Source organism: Pezoporus flaviventris, unplaced genomic scaffold (assembly GCF_033815535.1).
Source record: "Pezoporus flaviventris isolate CSIRO_AGI_PZ_B2104156 unplaced genomic scaffold, CSIRO_AGI_Pfla_v1 ptg000138l, whole genome shotgun sequence".
Classification (NCBI taxonomy): domain Eukaryota; kingdom Metazoa; phylum Chordata; class Aves; order Psittaciformes; family Psittacidae; genus Pezoporus; species Pezoporus flaviventris.
This window is the reverse complement of record NW_026892686.1, coordinates 492,593-512,014: the sequence shown is the minus strand read 5'-3', so window position 1 is coordinate 512,014 and position 19,422 is coordinate 492,593. Positions and strand designations below refer to the sequence as shown.

Genomic DNA, 19,422 nt, shown 5'->3' with positions numbered 1-19,422 from the left:
GGAGGGTCCAGGTAGGATCAGGACACTCATTCATATCTGAGAAACAATACCAAGATGAGTTTCATGGAAGCTCTTGCTCCACATTCCACACCCTCACCCCCCTGCAGAGAGGTAGTTCCCCAGCTGCAGGGCAGATGTGTTGGCCAGATGTGTTCACACACAGCAATGGCTTGACCCTGGGAGCCAGCAAAGTGCAAAGGCAGCTCAGGATCTGGACCAAAACAGGTGGTGCTGAGCCCTGTGCACAAAGCAGGAGCCCTGTGGAGCACAACCCACCACCAAAGCTTAAATTTCAACCTTTATATTCCACAAAAACCAGGGAGTTGTTTAAAACCAACCTCGGTTTTAGGTACCAGTTCTGCCATTAACCAGCAGCACAAACTCCTTTCCACTCAACCCATGACTTGGCTTTAAAGGCTTGGTATTTCTAGTTAAACCCAAGAAAACTGCTTACTAAAGCATCTAAGTACCAAGTTTGATGCTGCAGCAGGTGAATGCCTTAAAATCCTTCTGCTTCCTGCTTCTGAAGTACGGCACAAGGCAAGATTACACAGAGGTGCATCCGAGGGCTGAATCCAATAGGAAAAGCTATTCATGGCAGAAAAGGGTAGACATGGGGGAGTATTCCACTTGAAGTCCTTTATTGACAAGTTGCCCCATTTTTCCATCTTGCCTAACACGTTTTAATCCTTGTTATAAAAGTACAAATGGGTTTCTGCTTTTCTGATATTAAAAAAAAAAAATAGCCTAAAGAGGTAAAATTCTCCCTTTGAATCCAAAAATCCTGTTGATAGGAATTCAAAACTGCAACAGAGAAACATAAAACTCAACACATACAAAGCAAGGCTACAGTGTACCTCTTACACTTGACTCATTCATCAAAACCCAGAAGGAATCCCTTCTTCCCAGCTCTTCCTTTGAATGCTGTGACCGTGCTCAAGTGAAGTGAGGTTTGGGTTAACACTTACAACTCCAAGGCACTCAAAGGTCACAGGTTCCTGAGCTAAACCAGGGTGTAATCCCAGAAGAACAGTTAAAACAAGTCACAAAAAGCAACATTCAAACACTGGTATTTGGTGTGAGCAGAGTAAGCTGCTGTTTGAGACTGAAATGCTGCTTGGTACATTAGAGTGCTTTCAGTCCATGGAAAACAAATAATTCACTTATGAACCTCCTCAATAGCAAATTCACATGCTAAAAAAATGAAATATATGCTGCAATGTTAAAAAGAAGCCCAAGAACAAGAACAATAAACGTGGATGAGGGGCAATAAAGGCTTAAAACCAAGGTCTGTGAATCTCTACAGTTAAATAACTAACAGGATGTACAGGCAACACTTCGACAGACATAGGTGACCCTAATGGAAAAGGAGCACAAAAGTAAGTAACACGGATCTGGTATTAAATCCCCCCAAAACGTGGTGACAAAACCTACACATCCTACAATGTGAGCTCAGGATTTAACAGGTCCGTTTATAAGCTGACATTCACACAAATTCCCTGTTTCCAATTTGGCTCAGTTTTTGCCTGAAGTGTAACATTCCTTAAACCTGGAATGGCCCCTGTCTGAAGATGCAGAAGAGAAATAAATAAAAAAGAATGGGAGAACTAGTTTTGGTCCTATCTAATTTCTGCTCTTCTCTTCAGAGGTGCATAGGAGGATACTAAGGCCATGTATCTTTGCCACAGTGTAAGGCCTTTGTTGGTGCCAAGCTCTGTGCGTCAGCAGGGCGTTTAATGGGAAGCAGGCATGCAGAGTTATAGAAGTGCTACTGGATTCCACCAAAGAGGTCTCCCAAATGATCTGGCAGTGCCTCACTGCTTCTCTGGTGATGTGTACAAGAAGTTACAGCAGATATAGACTGGGAAGATCAGGAGTCTACTGTCCAAATACATCACTACCTCCTCCTGCAAAGCAAACACAGGGGAATGTGCACAGTAAGCGATGCTCTTAGAAGTACATCAAAAAGAAAACCAGATCAATGACAATATTCCACATATTTTAATTAACTACATATCAAAAAGAAGATAAAAAAATCACCCAAGACAGTAGTTCACCTTCAGCAGATGTTTTATGTTATTAACACTGATAAGATACTCTTAACATGCTTATAACCCTCTGCCCCAGTGCTGCACCAAAGATAAGAAGCACACGAAATGGCTGAGCAAACTTTCTCTTCAAGCACACTGGAGACTTTTCTGCCTCTTATCAGTTCCCAGAGGTTTAACCACCCAGGCAACCCAGAGCAGTGTGTACTTCAAAGCAGGTTACAGCTTTCTGGTAGGAAATGCTGGGTTTTACCCTACAAACTGGGTTTGGGGCAGCAAAACTGCGTGTGCCATCCCTACCGTAGGATAAAGCTTTGAGGAGAAGTCTTCTATGTACTCATGATGTATTTACCACTGCTGATGAGGATGGAAAAGACTTGGTGATCAAGTCTTTCACATCCCTTATACAATTCTGCTGTCACCAGTGGGTAGAAAAGGGCAAGTGCTCTTAAGAAAACTCTTCTCTGAGGCTTTGTCCTGCCTTTGGCTGGGACAGAGTTAATTTTCTTCCTAAAGTGCTGTGTTTTGGCTTTAGTCTGAGAATAATGCTGACACCACAAGCTTTCATCTCATTTTCACAATAGTAATTAATCAATAAATGCCAGCCTTGAACAATATGCAGACACTCTTTTAACTCTTCAGCTTCCAATACAAGAGAGTCTTCAAACCCCAAATTCACCTCTAAGTAAGCAGGAGTCTGATGGACAGTGCTGGAAGTCTGGGAAAGCAAGGAATAGCGCAGCAGAACACTACACTGGCAGCAGACAGCTTCAGCAGCAACACGGGACTATCATTATCAACACTAATGAAACCCATGCTATCCTACTCTAGTTACACTTCACACATCAGCTTCATATCCACTACCTATAAAAGGAAACCTGAAATTCCACATAAGCAACAGCTCTTCAAAAGCCTCGTGGACTTCTCAGCATTTTTGTCATGCTTTGGACTCCACAATTCAAGTTCAACAGCTCCAAAACACACAAACATACCTGGTCCTTCTCAAAGCTTAGGATCTGATACCCTGTTGTTATACTGCGAGTAACTCTTCCAGTGCTGTCAAAAGAGGCGAGATGTAACCTAGGGATGTAACAACAGGTAAATTACTTAAGTCTGCCATAACTTAGTTTTTCCAGCACCAAGAGTTTCTCCCAAGGAGACAGAACACCATTTTCAACCCTAACTGACTTGGAGGCAGCAAAACTGCAAGCACAGATGGAAAACGTCGTTATGATTAAGACATTCTGGCATACACACAGGGTCTGCTTCTTGGCTACTGCTTACCTGAAGGCTATGCTTCTCCGAGGCTGCAGACTGACTGATCCACTGCATGGCTGACTCAGTGTATTCCGTTTAAAGGTGATGCAACTATTTGTGTAAGTAACAAGGAGGTCAAAGCCAAAGCTGAACCCAGTCCAGCGCCAGCAGTACTGGAGAAAAGAAGGGAAAGAAACCCAAACAAACCAGTCTGAGTATTGGCTACAACATGAATGATAAGCACCACTTCTCCAACAGAAGACCTAAGGTACAAGTTCTTCCCTGTGAGGGTGCTGAGGCGCTGGCACAGGGTGCCCAGAGAAGCTGTGGCTGCCCCATCCCTGGCAGTGCTCAAGGCCAGGTTGGACACAGGGGCTTGGAGCAAGCTGCTCCAGTGGAAGGGGTCCCTGCCCGTGGCAGGGGTTGGAGCTGGAGGAGCTTTAAGGTCCCTTCCAACCCAACCCATTCTACTATTCTATGATTTCTGAGTAGCACTTAACTACAGGTCTTATCCATGCCTAAAGCATTCCTTGGAGTATAAAATCCTTAGGTTAAGCAACTTGAGGAGGGAAAAAACCTGGGGTTTTTCACAGGCCCTACCACCTAAAGGCACATATATATGTGGGTATGGAACACACAGGGCTTCTGGCTGTGACTATTACACATTTTTATCCAGAAAACTTCATTTCCCAGCTAAAAATGTCTTTTTCATCAGGGATCAGAGCTACATTTTTACTAACTCTGTATTTTACAGATCTCAAATGACAAGTCATGGCTCCATTCCCTCCTTTCACACCCTAAAGTTTTCCCCAGACATGGCCTTGCTTGCAGCCTATGAGCACAATTAAACCACTAATTCCTTATTCATCACAAAGACAGCAAAGTGCTTTCATCCTTTTAGGGAGAACAAACTCATTTCTCACACGTATCATCTCCACCACATCGTTTTGATGCAGTTTGACAATTAAGAGCAACATGTTTTGAAAACAGCCAACATGTCCAAGCCACGTCAGTGGTGCTCAGTGAGCCACGTGCCACACTTACATCACCATCCTCGGCAAGCTTTCGGCCACACCTCATGCTGTTTCCTTCCAGCTCCTCTTTATTTATTTCTTGAGGCCTACAAAAAGAAAAGGGCATCTTTAAGGACACTTGAACAGCTTTGGATGGAATTTCAAGGTGGGAAAGGTGAACAGACATGAGCAAACTGGTCTGACCACACAACTGACCCTTCTTTGAGCAGAGGTTAGACCAGGCAACCTTTCAGGATCCCTTCCAGGCCAAATTGTCCCATGAACACCCAACTGCTCTACAAAACTGGCCTATAAACCAGGCTGGGACACCTCAGGGAGAATCACAGAACAGTCTGGGTTGGAAGGGACCTTCAAAGCTCATCCAACTGCCTGCAATGAGCAGGGACATCTTCGACTAGATCAGGGTGTGCAGAACCACATCCAGCCTGGTCTTAGATATCTCCAGGGATGAGGCATCCACCACCTCTCTGGGCAATCTACGTCAGTGTTTTACCACCCTCATTGTAAAGAATTTCTTCCTCACACCCAGCCTGAATCCCCCTCTTTTAGTTTAAAACCATCACACCTCGCCCTGTCACAACAAACCAGTCTTTTACCATCTTTTCCTTTTAAGAACTGAAAGGCCACAACAGGGTTTCCCTGGAGTCTTCTCCTCTATGCTGAACAACTCCAACTCTCTCAGCTGTGAGAGGCAGGAGTTTTACAGAAGAACCTTTCCAGATACGAAAACAATAGCTGTTGCAATGAAATACATAATCCAAGCCCTAAAGTAAGTCCTTTTTAAACGCAGTAGGTACAGTTTGTACCTCGCAGTTACTAGGTGCAGACATAAGAGTGCTGCAGCCAAGGAACCGATGCAGAACAGCAGCACGAAGCAGCACTCACAGAGACACCAGATGATTTCTCAAGTACCTGGTTATGCAACTTGTCTAAAGCAAGTTTACACCCAAGGATCACAAAGTGCCACAAGCCTCTTGGTTCTGTCATCCTCTATCAACGTGAACTTGTTTCACCCGAGTTGCCAGCGGCGTTTCAAGGTGTAGCAAAGCCTTGCAGAGCCAGTGTAAGTCAAATCAGCCCCAGTTTTCCAGTTGCTCACTTCACTTCAGACAGGATTACATCAGCAACCAAAGAAGCAACGACTGCCAGAAAGCCTTCATGTTACACTGAGGATGAACACTTAAACTGAGTATTACAAATCACAATGAAAGGCAATATCCCCCCCCCCACTAAACTACAAACCTGCAATGTCAAAAAATACACTTCGAGCTAGAGAAGCAAGAAGGAGCAGCAGCTCTTCTCTTCCTGCTGGACACACACCCCACTTGTAGCTACAGCTTTTACAAACTCAGTCTGGGGTCTTTTCACCCCCTGTTTCTGTACAAACCCACCCTGGAAGATGATGGATTGTATGAAGTTAAGCAAATCATACTAACCAAATTCATCCCAAACTCTCCTGTCTGCTCCTTCCACATCTTCTAGCTGAACTGGTTATGTAGCCTAAACGCAGCAATGGTGATAAATGGTGATATTTCTGTTCAGTCCCAACTTTCACAAGCATCAGCAGGTAATGCTCAACCAGACAGCTGTATTCCCCTCACTCAATCCCTTGAGAAGCCTCAGAAGATACAGGATTTCCAGCTCTAACCACTTCCATTGGCCTACCATATGCTTAGTGAACAGGCAAGTGATTCTATTTCATTCTTAAACACTGCCAAAGTGACTATTAGAGTAGAGAATCCAATCACAGCCTTGAAAGATCTGTCTGGCATCTGGTACAGATGTGTAGCTATGAAAAAAGACAGATCCACTTGAGCACATCAAGTAAACCTTGAGCAGCTGCAGCCCAAAGCCAAAACCTCCAGTGTCACACTAAAACCTCCTCAGATTCTGAAGAGCTATAAAACATTTAGTCCTTTTAAATGCAAACTACATGAAGGAGGAGAGAAACGTTCACTTTTCCTCTCTACAGTTATCAAAGAGGAAACCACATTGCACATTTCAAAGCAACGTTGCTTTTCCTGTTGGCAGTCCTAGAACAAGCAGGTACAATGATGCTGCGCACCAGGGTGGGATGTGGGATGTGAGAACAGGGCTTACTCCAGCTTGCTGGGAGCCAGACTTCACGTTCTGTTCAGCTTACCAAGTCTGCATCCTTATCTCTAAGGGGAAAAATGTGTTAAGATAATCAACAAGAGGCAGTAAATGCAAGAGATAGGGCGGCAGATCTGGATAACAGCATGGTCTAATAAAACCTCATTTTTTTCAACCACAGGTTGCTCGAATGCCCAAAGTATTTGCTTTAATACAATGGAACAGTTCAAGCCTTCCCTTCTAAGACACAAGTGAGGTGGCACTGCAGCTTGGCAGAATACAGAGAAAGCATCTCAGGACTGCAATAAGAGACTGCATGCTATGGACCAGGAACATTAGAGCTGAGCTGCACACAGCTACAGGGAAGTGCTACACACACAGGTGCCTGCACTCCCACTACCTCCCATGCAACTCGAGAGAACACCATGTCCCAAGACAACCCATTATCGACTGTTAAACAGTAACCTGCATGTCACCTTGAACCAGTAAGTTTGCAAACTACTGAAGTCAAAAGCAGACATACTGAGAAGAAACACTACATCCCTTCCACTTGTTACCATTGCTACTGAGGAAAGCCCTTGGCAATGAAGGCCAGAATAAGAGGTTTGGGCAAACACAGTCTATTGTTAAGCACAACCTTCCCTAGCTGGTATTTTCAGATTTAGCTGTCTTAAACATGAAGAAAATCCCATACTGCAAGAGAGAAAACTGGACAAGCAAAAGCAGCTTTGACGACTATGCTGATCCTCACTTCCATGTTAACTGCGGCTCCCATATGAGCTAGAAGTAACACACAATGTCCAATCGCCTACTGCTAAATCCATCAACAACAGCACTACAAGCAAAGTCTTCCCAAGAGAACAATAGTACCAGAAACAAGCTGTGACCACCCGACATGGATCTTTAGGAGCTGGAAGGATGATACTCCTTTTCTGGGCCCCTCACTACACGAGAGATACTGAGGTGTTGGAGCAGGTCCAGAGAAGGGCAACTTGCCAGACAAGTGGCAGCCTGGAGAAGAGAAGGCTCCTTAAGGGGAGACCTCAGAACAGCTCCAGTGCCTGAAGGGGCTGCAGGAAAGCTGGAGAGGGGCTTTGGACAAGGGCCTGTAGGGACAGGCCAAGGGGAATGGCTTTAACCTGCCGGGGGGGGGGGGGGCTGAGATGAGCTCTTAGGCAGAAGCTCTTCCCTGTGAGGGTACTGAGGCGCTGGCACAGGGTGCCCAGAGAAGCTGTGGCTGCCCCATCCCTGGCAGTGTTCAAGGCCAGGCTGGACACAGGGCCTTGGAGCAAGCTGCTCCAGTGGAAGCCCATGGCAGGGGGCTGGGACTGGATGAGCCTTAAGGTCCCTTCCAACCCAAACCATTCTATGATCTTCAGAGCAGCAAATGCTGGGCTAACAGAAGCGATGGCAGAACACAGAGACGCTGGTTTATGGGTTTTTGCAAGGTAACAAACATTTTGCAGCTTCCTGACGTGAGGCTCCTCCTCCACAAGGCACACTAAGAACTAGGAAGAGAAGACAAAGGCAGGAAACACTCCCTCAGCTGCATCTTGCCACAGTTTTGGTATTTATTTTGTAAGAGATCATGGGACCTGGCTCAATGCAAGGCACAGAAATGAAGCAGAAGGAAGGCAAACAGTTTGCAATCACATGCACACATGTAACATAACCACCATGCCTTGCTGCCCAAGCCACTGCCACTTCTGGGGGGGCACAGACTCACATTTACACACACAGACACCAGTGAGGGTGTTACACAAAGCACAGCTCCAGGCACGTCTGTGAAAGGACACAGAAATGACATGTGTGCTGACAGCTGCCATGGAAACTCCTTAATGGCAATGCCACCATGGAATTTTCCTCAATGGCAATGGCAATGCCACCATGGAATTTTCCTCAATGGCAATGGCAATGCCACCATGGAATTTTCTTCAATGGCAATACCACCATGGAATTTTCCTCAATGGCAATGGCACCATGGAATTTTCCTCAATGGCAGTGCCACCATGGAATATCCTCAATGGCAATGCAATGTCACCACAGTGCAGCATGTGGTTTAGGAAGGAGGAAAGATGGGATATAAAATAGGATTATAGAGAAAACAGCAACTTAGCAGTGGAGAAGGATGCAGTAGCTGGGACAAGCTGGAGGCACTGACAATGGAGAGTGGTATCAAACTTAAACACTGGCTGGGCAAAAGGCTGTGATATTAGAAGGGAACAAGGCAAAGAGGTCCCAGGGTGCCAAGCCCTGCTGGGTGCTGGGCCCTTGCTCGCTGCCTGAGAGAGGCAGAACAAAGGTTAGTGTGGAGTTATCCCTGCCTAAACCAAAAATGACACATTGCCTTCTACACCAGTACAGTTACGTTGCACCACAACCTCTTGTCCACCCAGCCCAGGGAGGGAAGAAGCAGGACAGAAGAGGCTTCTCTGTCTGCAGTACTTCTAAAGTCATCTTTAACATGGAAGGCTGAAGTACTGCTTCACAGCCTTGACATGTATATCAGGGCAATGTAGCAGTGAAAAGCATTAACCAACATAAAAGAAAACACAGAAGATCCCTCCCAGCGTTTACCTCTGGTTGCATTACTCAAGTTTTCCAGAGTTCTGCTATTAAAAGGTAAGGAGATCAGCCAGCCCAAGGGAACAGACAGCTCCCCAGGGAGCAACAGAGTTTAAAACCACTGAAGTCCCCTTTCCCCTGCTCCTCTTAATCTCCAGAAGTTAAGCATGTCAGATTTGATAGGAGAGGAAGGTTTCTAATTTAAGAAAGAAAGAAAGGAAAGCCTGTAATATACCTACCCAATATCATTCTCTTGCTCTACTCTGAGCATGGCAAACCACAGCTGTTTGTAAACAGGGGACAGCCATTCTAAAATTAAAAACAATAACAGGATAAATAAGTTTGGTGTTGTCTCTGGAGCTGGGAATGGGACATTCATGAACAGTTACATGAAGAAATAAAATCACAGTGAAATAATAAGGTTACACTTATTGACCAGTGCAAACCCACCACCTGGCAACACACTTGTGTTATTGATAAGAGGTTCAAGAAGGCAAAGTGCACTTGAGTCACAACAGCCCCATGCAATGCTCCAAGCCTGGGGAAGAGCAGCCGAAGAGCTGCTCATGGGGAAGGAGCTGGGGGTGCTGATTGATGGAGCTGAACACGAGCAGCTTGTGCCCAGGCAGCCCCCAGCATCCTGGCCTAGATCAGCACCAGTGCGGCAGCAGGGCCAGGGCAGGGATTGTGCCCCTGCACTGGGCACTTGTGAGGCTGCACCTCGAGTCCTGTGCTCAGCTCTGGGCCCCTCACTGCAACAGAGACATTGAGGTGCTGGAGGGGGGGCAGAGAAGGGCAATGGGGCTGGTGCAGGGCCTGGAGCACCGGGGTGATGGGGAACAGCTGAGGGACCTGGGGAGTTCAGATGCAGAAGGGAAGGCTCAGGGGGGACCTGACTGCTCCCTACAACTGCCTGACAGGAGGATGGAGCCAGGAGGGGCTGGGCTCTGCTCCCAAGGAACTGTGTAGATGAGGCCCTCAGTGCCATGGGTTAGCGGTGGCCTCGGCAGTGCTGGGGATCAGTTGAACTTGATGAGCTGAAAGCTCTTTTCCAACCTGGATGAGTCTATGATTCTGTGATACAACATACACACAACTAACACTAAATAACCCAGCACTGTATTCATCTGATCAAACATTCACGATTGCCAGAAGTGATGCAGGCCAACACATCTTCTTGGTGAGCAAAGCTCTGTTAAGCCAAGGAGCTTGTTAAAAGCCCCTGGGAAAAGAGGCTGTTTTCTGAATCCTCAGCAGAATTCTGCCTGAGCTAAACAAGAAGAAAACAGAAATAGAGAAAACAGTGACTTATAATGGATATGGTGGAAACAAACAGAAATTGTCTCCTACCAGGAATAAAGATAAATCACATCTTCCTCTGACAGCACCATGAAGATTTTATTGGCTGTATTAATGTAACAGTTGTAACCAAGGGATAAAGCAGAACAAAACCTCATAACTTAAAGTCAGTTATACAAAAGGAATGACAGGCCAGCAAAAGCACAGCAAGTTCTTCTTGGGCAAGCAAGGGGGCAAGTATGCAAGGTCATGTTCCAGAACAAACTCTATGGAGGAATGGAAGAGAGGGACAGTGAGAACCACAGCTCCCACGAAAACAAGAGGTTGTTGATGAATATGATAGAAGGGAGAAGAAGTGAGATTGTCTTAGAAGACCCGGATGCAAACTTGACAACTGACTCTAGAGCTAAGATTCAGACTGTGAAAGGGCCAAAATGGGAATTAACCAAAGCACAAGTATAAAAAATGAACTAAGGAAAACTACACAGGTAAAGAATAGAGAATGGAGGAAAGGATCTTCTCTATTTCTGTTTCATGCAGCATATTTCAACTGTTAATTTGCAAACATTAAGAGAGAAAATACTGCTTAGGAAACACTGAGAAGTTACCAAGTAAAACAGAACAATGCACACCTGGCTTTCAGACAGACACATTTCTGTCTCTTACATCTTTCCTATTCAAACAAGAACACTCTCAGTTGCCTCCTGCAGGTCCTGTGTATGCACAGGGTATAAAAGAAATGAATAATTACACCATTCCCTTCAACTATTCCTCCTCAACAGGAAATAATCCACAATTCTCCTGTGTCATCAGTAAATTAGGATCTAAAAGAGTCGTTCCCACCAAGTTATCTTCTGGTTTATTACAGAATGAAGATGCATTTGCACTTTGATTATGATCCGTACCAATATAAATCTTAAGCAAGGTGGATTGTATTCAGTTTATACATCACTTAAGCATGTAAAATACCACATAGCAAAAATCAGATCTTCTCTGCCGGGATTTTTAGGCATCACCTCAAATACTGTCACTTGCTTGAGGACAAAACCTGCCCCATCTACTGGCAATAACGGAGCAGGCTGCTCACACACACTTCACCCGGGCTGGATGCGGTGTCTAATGCTAGGCCTCCACCTACTGTTCAGAGAACGCATTTCAACAGACATTTTGAGCATAGAATAACCCAGTTCCTTTGTACTTCACTGTGTCAGAACTAGTGCAGAAGAGTCTCTTCTCCATCCGTTAAGGTGTTAATTTTAACCAAAGCATGGAAAACCAGTACATTTAAGCAGCAGAAATTGTTCCCCTTCACTCAGGAGACAGAATTCTGGTGAGGAAAGGATCTTACCACATCATCAAGAGCTGTAATTCAGCTTCAAAGTGTGAGAAAGAGCCGCTCCAGGTTATTCATTCATCTCCAAAGAGCAACTAAACCATTATTTCTAGCAGAGACAGGATACAGCAGTACAAGAAAGGCAAATCTGTGATGCTCACTGTGTCATCTTAACGGTCAGGAAAGTGTTTCAACAGCATCTACCAACTTGAGCAGGCTTCACAAGAAACACCCTGACAAGTCTGGTTTAGCATTGTATCACCATTGTGCTGACATCCATGGCAGCATGAAGGAAAAAGCCAGTGTAAGATGAAGAAAAACCATTTTCATTTTACAGGGAGACAGCAGTGGAACTCAAAGATAGGTTAAGTATTAATGTATGGCCAAAGGGACACCCCAAGGCTACAAGTATGGACAAGAACACAGATGTCAAGAATGATAAACAGCTAATAAAAGCAGTCTTAATTTACATTTGGGAATTGCACCTATAAGGAGACATCACTGAGACACAGGTGAATGGACAGTTATAGTGCAGAGAGATGTGCAAAGTACACGAGAGCCAGGAACAAAACCTGTCAGAGTCAAGATGCAAAATTCAGCACTAAGATTCAACTATGATATAGGAACAATGAACAGAGGGAAATATGGAGCAAGGATATCAGGAACCACATTCAAAGGCAGAACATGAGAAGTCCAAACCCTGTTACACGGAGCATAGCTAACTCAGGGGAGGGGAGGGGAAAAAAACCAAACCCACAGAAACCCCAAAACAGAAAGAGAAAAAAGGGCAGGTTTCCATGACAAAAGACATGAATGATAGAAGGAAAACATTTTCAAGTGAGAGCCCAACTTGGTAGCTCACTTCCAGACTTACTCATCTCTCAGCAGCTGGGCTTACACAGCTTCTGAGCAGAGAACAAAGCTGCTCTGTGAACTCAGACTTCAGCAGCCAGCTGAGAATGGGGACTTTTATTGTTCAGTGATAATGTGATGTTAATAGCAGTAATCTATAACAGTGTGAAATGACATTTATAGGCTTCTTTAAGTTGGAAAAGATGTTTAAGATCAACTCCAACCATTAACCCAGCACTGCCAAGGCCACCACTAGCGCATGGCACTAAGGGCCTCATCTACACGCTGTGTGAACACTTGCAAGGGATGGTGACTGCAGCCCTGCCCTGGGCAGCCTGTTCCAATGCCTGAGCACCCTCTGGGGAAGGAATAGCTCCTCAGCTCCATCTAAACCTGCCCTGGTGCAGCTTGAGGCCGTTTCCTCTTGTCCCATCCCTTGTTCCTTGGGAGCAGAGCCCAGCCCCTCCTGGCCCCATCCTCCTGTCAGGCATTTGTAGGGAGTGATCAGGTCCCCACTGAGCCTTCTCCAGACTAAAACCCCAGGTCCCTCAGCCATTCCCCATCACACTTGTGCTCCTGCACCAGCTCTGGTGCCCTTCTCTGGCCCTGCTCCAGCACCTCAATGTCTCTGTTGTAGTGAGGGGCCCAGAGCTGAACACAGGATCTGAGGTGCAGCCTCACCAGTGCCCAGCATTCACTCACCTGAGGGTATGAGGGAATCTCTCTCAAGAATTCTGGCCGATGCCAAGTCACTGATGATATGCTGTAACCTCAAGTGTGTGAACACTGACAGGAACTGATTCCCCTCTTCTGATTCCAGGAATGCAATGTCACTGTCAAAATCTGCAAGACACAGCACCTGTATTACAGTTTGTTTTCCAGACCCTATTTGTATTTGAGATTGAGTTTTAAGCCATTGAACAGAGAAAGTTATTATGAGCAGGCAAACCACCTTCTGCAGCTGAAATGACGAAACCACTTGCATCCAAATCCTTTCAGCAATGTTAAAGCAAACTTTTCCCTTTCTGAATTCCATTAGTGCCTTCTAGTGAGAAGGCAACAAAAGGTTAATCTAATGGAACAACAGCAAGAGCAACAAAGCAAAACCAGCGACTATCTCTGCTCACGTGAAAACATGTGGACAAAGCAGTGAAAAAGCTATTGCTGTTGAGAATCTGATGCTGGGCAGTGCTGGCAGGGACAAGCCTTCCCAGAGAAAACAGAGAAAGCCTGCAAGTGGAGGAAGACCTATTTCACTCCAAACCCACATCTTCCCCAATCCAAGGCCATGGCAATTACTCCTACCTTTCCTACGCTCAGCAAACCAGGCATCAGCTTCGCCTAAGAGATGCTTCAAAGACCCATTCCAAGAAGGCACGAGCTGAAGGAACATCCACTAGGTAAAACAAACAGCCTCTAGTGAGCGAATTGAAGCTCTCAAGTAAGGAACACAAGTGGTGTTGAAGGGACACTTTCATCATGCATTCATTCCTACAAAGATTCTGACACTTTGCACAGTACCTTTTTGAGCATGGTGTACACATCCATCTCCACCTGCATTACAAAGAGGTTTGAAGAGCTGACCAGCTGTTTCATGAGGTTTATGCTGAAAACAAGCAAGTAAGATCATAAAATCATAAGAGTTCTATGAGACAATCTAGACAAAACCAAGTGAGCTAGCTAGGTGACAAGCAACCACCAACAGCCTAAGAAGTTATTTGTAGTGAGCTGTATACTTTGGAAGGAATTGTACTTCATGACTGGAAGTTAACTGAAGCCTCCATACCCGATTCCTTTGAAGAGTTCCACACTCTGGTGAATCATCATGTTATTCAAGAGCCATTCAAGGCACCTACATTAAAAAGAAGGAGTTAGGACCTGCATTTTTAATTACATATGTCAACATTCCTGCAAGAGCTGCTCAGGCTCACGCAGCCTAGCTATGTACCACATAACCCCCAGGCAGGAGGGCATAAAAACATGACAAAGTATTTAAAACCCATGAAGTTTACCATTAATTTTTCCAACTTTTTCTAAAACTCTCAAAAGTTGCATTTAGTTTCTCTCAGGGTAGAATGAAAGCGAAAATCAAAGTCCTAATAATGCCACAAAAAGGTCTGAGAACATAGGAATTCACAGCAGAAGGAAGCAGTTAGGACTGACCTCAGCATTCTGCTCCCCAGTGTGTAGTTATCCACCCTATTTAAATAAAGCTAAGCTTAGGTTGTGCACGTTAAAGCAGCTTTGTGAGAGAACAGTCAATGATCAGAAGCATTATTTCACTGTTACACTGAAGCCTAATATACTTCAGTAATCCATTTATTCACAGTGAAAGCCAATCCATCTATGCTCATTTACAATTTTAAGGTTATCAATTCTAGTGGAAACTGGAAAACCAAATAGGACAAGCAAAGCCCAAGTCAGAGAGCTTTAAACCAGTAACAGTTAACTTGGGTGTCATCCTCCTGACTGTAAATTCACACTTTAAAACAGCAATGGACAAAGCAGCTTGGAGAAATCAAGTCTTACTTTTTCTTCACCGAGTCTAAGCCGTATGTCTCCGCTGCCTTATAATAACCACACACAGTTTGGGCATTAATGGTTTCCTTCATTGTTTCACCACACTGCTGGATTAAGCCATCCTGCAGGGGAGGAAAAACAACGCAAAGTTTACATTTCCCAACAGGAAGTGTCAAAGATTGGGCAGTTCATACAGATTTCCATGCCTCAACAGTTACAAAAGCCACACATGCTACAGGGACCAGTACCCAAAATACTAAGCCAACATTCCTCAGAAATAGAGATTTTTCTCAAGAATACACCATGTGAAAGACAAGCTTAATGAACACCTTCAGGGCAGAACAAATGAGCTGTTAAAACACGTTTTAATCTACTGCTAGATACGATTCTCAGAGCAGCACTTAATATTACAACAGGATCTTTGTCACAGCATTTGTAATCAAACCACTGCATTATGTTTGGGGTTTTTCCCCTGCTTGGTCTGAAAAGATGATTCATTTCTCTGGGTGAAGCAGTACACACATCCACGTGCATTATCAACTGTTTATCTGAGAAACAAGCATTAAAATGTTGCATATTTATCACTCACCAGCTGCAGCATGCAGGCTGCTGCTGAAACTGCAACTACTTGACTGGGTTTTATTAACACTTCATCTCTGTACAGTGAGCCAAAAGCCACCTGTAGAGCTGAAAAGAGCACAGGCATCAAACAAAGGTAGGACACTGAGCACAGGTTAACTAAAAGAATCCTTCACGGTAACCAGACCACTTGTGTGCACCCATTCTCTACAATCTTATTTGCCTCTGGATATAAAGTGAGTCTTTACCAGCCCAAACACACATGAAACAGAAAACAAACTCGGTGTTAAGCAATTAAATACAGAATCCCAGCCTGGTTGGGGTTGGAAAGGACCTTAAGATCATTCGGCTCCAACCCCCTGCAACACGCAGGGACCCCTTCCACTAGAGCAGCTTGCTCCAAGCCCCTGTGTCCAACCTGGCCTTGAACACTGCCAGGGATGGGGCAGCCACAGCTTCTCTGGGCACCCTGTGCCAGCGCCTCAGCGCCCTCAAGGGAAGAACATCTCAGTCTCCCCTCTGTCAGGTTAAAGCCATTCCTCTTGTCCTGTCCTTTCACTACTTAAACAAAATACTCGTCTTAAACCAGCCACAGAGTCACATCATGGAGCAATGAAGAGAGCAGTAAAACCAGATAAAAAGAAGTTAAACCTCAAGATCCTTCTCTGAAGCCAGACACTAGCAGAACGTTGAGACATTCCTACGATGTTACAAGTGCCTCTGCTACTCCTCTGAAAAACACTGCTTTCTTGCCCCATGGTGATTGGAACCACAGCAAAACATTCTGTCTACTCACCCTGATTGAGCTTTTCAAGACCAGACAGAGGAAGATGGGATTCACCCTCAAACTTGGGTGGCCACAAGAGCTGATCTCAAGAGCACTGATGCCAAAACAACAAAACAAGTGGTTGCTCCTCCCAGCTTGGAGGTACAGAAATGAATTCAACTCTGTTGGTGACCCCAGTTCAGCTCAAACCTGAATGAGCACAGCACTCATTCTCCCCAGTTTCTTATTTACCAGTTTCAAAGTTATCCTTAAAAAAATAAAGCATGTATTTGCAGTTATTTTTGCCAGGTTCAACTTAACCTCTAGCTCCAGAGTTTTCTTTGAATAAAAGGTTCCCACTCACCTTCTACGTCAATATTTTGGTCAGGAATCTCCAGTTCTATGGTGTTCATGCTGGATTCTTTCCAAGATCCACTGAACATGCTGGAAAAGTAGCCTGACTACGAGGGAAGACAAGAGAAGAACTCAAGTAAGAGACTTCATTCCAATTAAAGCTGTTAAAGCAGCACAAGGCATGAAAACTGGTTAATATTTAACTCTATGCAGATCAAAAATGGATTAAGGGAACTTTCCACAAGCTCCAACGTTCTGACATACTTGAGAAAGGATGAATTGTGTTTGCTCTGCTTCTGAATGTGAAAACGTGCAGAGAAGATTTGTACTCTATGTCTGTAATCACAGTAAGTAAAGAGCTTTAAAGGGCCAGAAAAGCCACATAAGCTCTTTTCCTTCAAATCACACCACCATTAGGGATATAATTAGTCCAAGAACTAAGTCCTTAATGATACTGGTGGACAACAAATCCTGCAGGCATTAGGGAATGCCAGTTTGGGTACTGGGGGGTAGAAAGGAAAGCATGCAAGACATAGAAAGGTACAAGGTTGTAGTCTCATACCAAGGACTCATACACATGCAGCACCGATGTAGAGAGACCTTTTATTCTAAAGGGTAAGGCACATAAAACTAGAATTAGCCAGTTTCCAACCAAATGAAGTGAAACATACTGTTCTACTAGGAGTCATGATTCTCCTTCTCAGCAGCAGATGTGCCCATTATGAGGCTATCACCCATCAAACTTCACCTGAGAGATGAATAAATCCTATTTGTACAGCACCACCTTCCCTGACCTCTTACCTCAGCATTTCACCTCAGGGCAGCAAGTCACATGCAATCCAACTTTGATTTTACCTGATGATGGAAATACTTCTATACCTTCAGCATATCCCCTACCTATGATGACAGTCGAACCTACTCTCAAAGGCAGGGCCTCATCCATCTTACCAATCAACGCTCATGAGGCTGTATGAGCTTTGCCACGTAGATCAACCCCTCAGTTTCATGAGGAATGATCATTTTACTGAAGAGCATCAGTAAAAGGAAATCCTCCATTTCTGGAGGATCTGTTCTACCTGCTGATCTGCCATCAGTAGGAAGAGCAGCAAGTAAATGCTTACTGTCATTTAGCAACCTCAATGCAGTAACGTGGGAGATGAGGGACACCGAAACATTCAGACCACAGTAAGAGGAGTCATCACTTCATCCAGAGTAATTCACAGAGTTATTTAACCTCCAGTCATTGCCGCTGTACTCACATCATTCCAGTGACAGACACAAGTGGAAACAGCAACAGGACTTACTTTATGCTGCACAAGGCAAGGCTGCCCAACCGCTTACACCTTCCCTTTGGTAGGGAGAGGCAAAATCACAACTAAAGCCAATTAAAGACCCCTAAAGCTGTGTCTGCCAGCTGCCCTCTGGGCAAACACTGTTCTGTTCTGAGCTAGCTGCCCCTGCTCAAACTTTGGCTACACACAAATGCCTTTCCAAAGTTCAAAACATAATGGAATCAACCAGGTTGGAAGAGAGCTTTAAGATGAAGTCCAACCATTAACCCAGCACTGCCAAGGCCACCACTGACCCATGGCACTGAGGCTGTGTGAACACTTGCAGGGACGGTGACTGCAGCCCTGCCCTGGGCAGCCTGTTCCAATGCCTGAGCATCCTTTGGGGAAGGAATTGTTCCTCAGCTCCATCTAAACCTGCCCTGGGGCAGCTTGAGGCCGTTTCCTTTTGTCCCATCCCTTGTTCCTTAGGAGCAGAGCCTGACCACCTCCTGTCAAGGAAACAAAACTACCTCAAGTCACACTTAACATTCACCCGACATCACTTTGCACAGCTCCCATCGCGGGGAAGCAGGCCGCTCACCTGGCACAGATATATCTTGTGCAAGTTCCACTCCTCTCCCAGGGCACGGATTTTGATGTCGCTGTTCTCGCCGTTCAGAAACAGCGTCAGGTAGATGTACTCGGACGTGCTTTTGAACTTCTTCCTGTACACAGCCGCAAACGCGCACCCATGAACAACCCCGAGCACAAAGCACCCAGCCCGGCCCTGACCGAGGCCCGCAGCCCCCTCAGAGGCCGCTCCCCGCCCTAAGCCCCGACCTGCGGCGGCCGCTGTGGAGCCGTTCGTCGTCGCAGTCGCTGTCCCCGCGGCCCCTCTTGCTGCCGCGGCCGCCGCTATCCCCGGGCTCCTCATCACCGGGGGGGAGCCGCTCTCGGTGCCGCCGCCGCCGCAGGCCCCGGCTCAGCAGCGAGCCCATGGCCGCGGCCCGCTGAGGAGCAGCGGAGCCTCCACCGAGCCTGTTGGCGGCTCTGCGCCTGCGCGGGGCGGGGCTGAGGGCAGCACCGGGGCTGGGAGCGGGCCTGGAAAGCCCCGGGTGCGGCGGTGCCACGGCCCCCGCTGACCCGTTAGCGCTGCCCGTCTGCGACTGACCCCCCCCAGCTCCCTCAGCCCTTCCCCATCACCCCTGTGCTCCAGGCCCTGCTCCAGCCCCATTGCCCTTCTCTGGCCCCGCTCCACACCTCGATGTCTCTGTTGCAGTGAGGGCCCCAGAGCTGAACACAGGATTTGAGGTGCGGCCTCACCAGGGGCACAATCCCTGCCCTGGCCCTGCTGCCGCACTGGTGCTGATCCAGCCCAGGATGCTGGGCGCTGCCTGGGCACAAGCTGCTCGTGTTCAGCTCCATCAATCAGCACCCCCAGCTCCTTCCC

The 19,422-nt window shown here is 46.0% G+C and overlaps 1 protein-coding gene across 1 annotated transcript; it reads right to left on the bottom strand.

Annotated features, from left to right (window-relative positions):
* Nucleotides 1-619: 619 nt before the first annotated feature.
* Nucleotides 620-18,985, bottom strand: GMCL1 (germ cell-less 1, spermatogenesis associated). Its single transcript, XM_061478998.1, has 14 exons — nucleotides 18,813-18,985; nucleotides 18,574-18,697; nucleotides 16,712-16,808; nucleotides 15,592-15,689; nucleotides 15,012-15,124; nucleotides 14,269-14,334; nucleotides 14,004-14,088; nucleotides 13,788-13,878; nucleotides 13,185-13,325; nucleotides 9,238-9,307; nucleotides 4,350-4,425; nucleotides 3,333-3,478; nucleotides 3,041-3,128; nucleotides 620-1,907 (listed from the first exon to the last, which is right to left on the bottom strand). The coding sequence occupies exons 1-14, from the start codon at nucleotides 18,968-18,970 to the stop codon at nucleotides 1,815-1,817; spliced, it is 1,446 nt and encodes a 481-aa protein (XP_061334982.1). The 5' UTR covers nucleotides 18,971-18,985; the 3' UTR covers nucleotides 620-1,814.
* Nucleotides 18,986-19,422: the final 437 nt, after the last annotated feature.

What these genes read in the sequence shown, in the direction of transcription:
- GMCL1 (XM_061478998.1), bottom strand. Translation starts at nt 18,970, where the DNA reads ATGGGCTCGCTGCTGAGCCGGGGCCTGCGGCGGCGGCGGCACCGAGAG. An exon ending in CCAAAATATTGACGTAGAAG is followed by an intron (nt 15,690 to 16,711) that starts GTGAGTGGGAAC and finishes TGCTCTTTTCAG; the next exon opens with CTCTACAGGTGGCTTTTGGC. An exon ending in CGGAGAAGCATAGCCTTCAG is followed by an intron (nt 3,129 to 3,332) that starts GTAAGCAGTAGC and finishes TTACATCCCTAG; the next exon opens with GTTACATCTCGCCTCTTTTG.